This window comes from Kogia breviceps, chromosome 19, assembly GCF_026419965.1.
Source record: "Kogia breviceps isolate mKogBre1 chromosome 19, mKogBre1 haplotype 1, whole genome shotgun sequence".
NCBI classification, from domain to species: domain Eukaryota; kingdom Metazoa; phylum Chordata; class Mammalia; order Artiodactyla; family Physeteridae; genus Kogia; species Kogia breviceps.
Genome location: NC_081328.1, coordinates 35644672 through 35647974, shown reverse-complemented (window position 1 = coordinate 35647974; position 3303 = coordinate 35644672). Strand labels below are relative to the sequence as shown.

The following is a 3303-nucleotide window of genomic DNA, read 5'->3' as shown; positions in this document are numbered from 1 at the left end:
AGAGAACCCGATTGCTTGGGGCTCAGGTTTCCAGAAAGAGTGGTGCCTCCACTATCTCCAAGGTTCAGAGGAATGCTGGCTGCTGGTAGGAGCTCTCCCTGCACCTGGGCCTCCCTGGGCCGCGCCAGGGGTCGGGGTGGAGATGAGGAGGAGGGTCCTGGCTTTTCCAGGAGGCAATAAATAGGGGAGGAACTAGTGGGGGCGTGCCTGCGCCTTCCTGGTAGAGGCTTGCTGGGGTCCAGCCTCAAACAAAATTCCAGAAGTCTCCCGAAGTACCAAGTTCCAAAACACTTTGGTAGCTTAGAGATGAGGTCGCTGGTGGGAGGGGAGGCAGGTCTCAGAAAACAACCTCAGGAGGCTGCTAGTGCAATACAAATGTGCCAGGTGGGGGTTAATAGGCTTAGATTGGTGGGGGGGTGCTTTTTGGTCTGTCACAAGGCAGCTGGTGCTATTGTAAGGTCTGTGGCGACTAGAAAGATTAAGCGTTGGTAATATGCCTGCACCCAAACACCTCCCACACAAGAAACCTCAAGGCCTTCTCTCTGTCCTGGGCCTAGAAGGGGGCGTTAGGATAAGAGTGCATGAGGAGAGTCCTCGAAACTCAAAGGCACTGGACTGAACAAATCAAAGTTGGAAGGGAAAGGAGAATCCAGGAGGTTGGGACTTGCTCCCACCCCGCCCACGTGACGATCCCCAGATTAAAGGCAGAGGGAAGCCCTTCCCTTCACTCTTGACAGCTTGGGTGTCTCCCATGCCTCTGGTCCTCCTGTAGGGTCCCCAGCCATCAGCACCTTGCCCAGACCGGAGAAAAGGGGTCCCCCATTCCTCCCCAAAGCAGCTCTAAACTGGCGCCCCAGCCTTGGTGAGGATCGCCTGAGTAGTAAAGCCGAGGCCCAGGGTTAGGGAGAGCAGAGGAGAGGGCTAGACGGCGGCGCTCGGATGCTGGGGAGCCCCGTTGGTTGGGAGGTTTAGTTCAGGAGGTGACGGAGCTGGGCGAAGCTTCCGGGGAGGTGCACGTGGACTGGTCGGAGGCGTCTCCAGCCGCTTCCTTGGGACAGCCGGAAGGGGCTGGGGGCACCCGGCCTCCCTCCCGCTCGCGCTTCTTCTGCTTCATGCGCCGGTTCTGGAACCAAATCTTGACCTGCGTCTCGTTGAGCTCCAGGGTGGCGGCGATCTCCACCCTCCGGGCCCGGCTCAGGTACTTGTTGAAATGGAACTCCTTCTCCAGCTCGGTCAGCTGCCGCGTGGTGAAGTTGGTGCGGAGACCCCCGGGCGCGCCCAGGCCCAGCTCGGATACCTTCGCTAGGGGCGGGGCGAGAGAAAGGCCACGTCAGTTCTCTCACCTCTTTCTCCTTCTCCTCCCCTCCCCCCTGGCCAGCTCTGCACCCCCATTCACCATGCTGTCCTGCTTCAGCTCTCGCAGCACCAAGCACCCCTCCAGGTGATCTGGATCAGCCTCCCCACGCTCCCATCCCCCATCCCTCCGCAGGACACCGGGCCCTGGGCCTGAGCTGGGCACACAGATCCGGAAGTGCGGGTATGTGTGGAGACTTACTCTTAATGGGAACCGGGAGACCCCACCTGACCTGAGACCGGGCAGAGTGCTCTTACCTGCCTCTACCCGGCGGCGCAGAGACAGGAACCCAGCCCAGGACACCTCAGTGCAGAAGCAGCAGAGCCGCTCTGAGCCCCAGAGAGGGGGTGGCCACGTCTGAGCCCTACCTGTCTTGGGTGGGTTCCTCTTAACCTTCATCCAGTCGAAGGTCCGGGCTGTGGGGAGGCTGGTTTCTGACGGGCAGGGCGACTCCTTGTCCTCAGAGAGGAGCTCAGCATAGGCCGGTGCAAAGTTCCCTGTCTGCTCGTTCCCGTAAGGGGGCTGCGGCGGAGGGTACGGCCCCGGGCCCGTCCCAGCGGTTCCATAGCCGTCGGACAAGGCCCCTAGCTGGGCCCCATAGCTTGAAGGATGAAAATAGCCTCCATCTCCTTCCGGCTGGCCCAGAGGGTAGTACTGAGAAGGCCCGTAGCTGGGGCTGCAGACAGCCGGGGCGTACCCCGAGGTCGCGGAGCTGGGAAAGGGCACCCCTAACGCCGAGGGCGGGTGCTGGGCTGGATAGCCTGAGTTCTGCTGGAGCGCGGGGCTGGGCAGCCCCCCACCATAGCGGGTCTCGCCTGCATAGCTGTCAACAGAGGGAGCCGAGCTGGGGGGGAACGAGGTAGGGGCGCTGTAGGCGCTGGGTGCCCGGTTACAGAGTGGGTGCTCTAAGAAGGAGTTCATCCTATTATAGTCCATGCGTCGAGGCCGCAGGAGGGTCGGCCCGTTTGGGGGAGACACCCTCTTGCCCTACAACCTTTCCGCAGTATGTCACAGCGCCGAAGCTTGCATCCATGGCCTAACCCGGCTCGCCTGGGCCAGGGCTCCCCCAGGAAGGGGGTAGGGAGTGGGGGTGGAGGGGCGCATGTGATCTCTCCCAGACCAATGGGCGCAGCGGGCCAGAGTTTGGCAGCCCCAGCGCCCATCCATCACCCCCCAAGCATTAGCATGACAAAGACACTTCAATCACCCGCAGCCCATCCATCTGAGGGTGACGTGGAAGCGTCAAAAACATCTTTCTTCAAAGACTTTTGGAAAGAAGGGACCAGAGGGAGAGGGGGGAAAAGTTAGAGGAATATTCAGGACTTTCCTCCCCTCCCAACCCCCAAGGCCTTCAATAGGCTCCTAGGTTATTAGATTTGGACAAATTCAACCCAGCTGCCCTTCATTCTTCCCACCCCCGACCCAAAGGAGCCTCCCCCCTTCACCAAGGCTGTAGACCAGGAGATGGGGAATCCAGCCTCCTTTGCCCAGAACTCCCACTCTGAGTTTCTCTCTCCCAATTTGGGGTGATGGGCTAGGACAGCCGAGTGAGGTATGTTATTTTGGGCCAAATGGATGACTGTGAAGGAAGAGGGTGCAAAACCACCTAAGGGTGTGAGGCAGGGCCCAGAATCTAGAGGAAGAATTAAGTGAGGGGTGGGAAACTGGCATATCAAGGAGCCAGACAAGATGATAGAAATGTGGAGAGGAGGATGAGAAATGCCCCATTCCTCTCGCCATCTCTCCACATAACCACTCTCTCCTCATTCACACATGCATTTCTCTCCCTCGGCTTCTTTTTATATTCTCTCTGTCTCAATCCATCTCTCTGTTCGTCCATCTCTCTCCATATTTATATTCGTTCCCTAACTATCCATCAACTCATTTCTCTGGATGTATTTATCCTCTCTCTAGCCATCCATAGCTGTAGCTGGCTCACTCACTCAGAC

At 58.9% G+C, this 3303-nt stretch overlaps 1 protein-coding gene across 1 annotated transcript; it reads right to left on the bottom strand.

Moving 5' to 3' along the window:
* Positions 1 to 973: 973 nt before the first annotated feature.
* On the bottom strand, positions 974 to 2290 carry HOXB1 (homeobox B1). The gene is made up of 2 exons (XM_059047109.1): positions 1723 to 2290; positions 974 to 1302 (listed from the first exon to the last, which is right to left on the bottom strand). The coding sequence occupies exons 1-2, from the start codon at positions 2288 to 2290 to the stop codon at positions 974 to 976; spliced, it is 897 nt and encodes a 298-aa protein (XP_058903092.1).
* Between the last annotated feature and the right edge of the window lie 1013 nt (positions 2291 to 3303).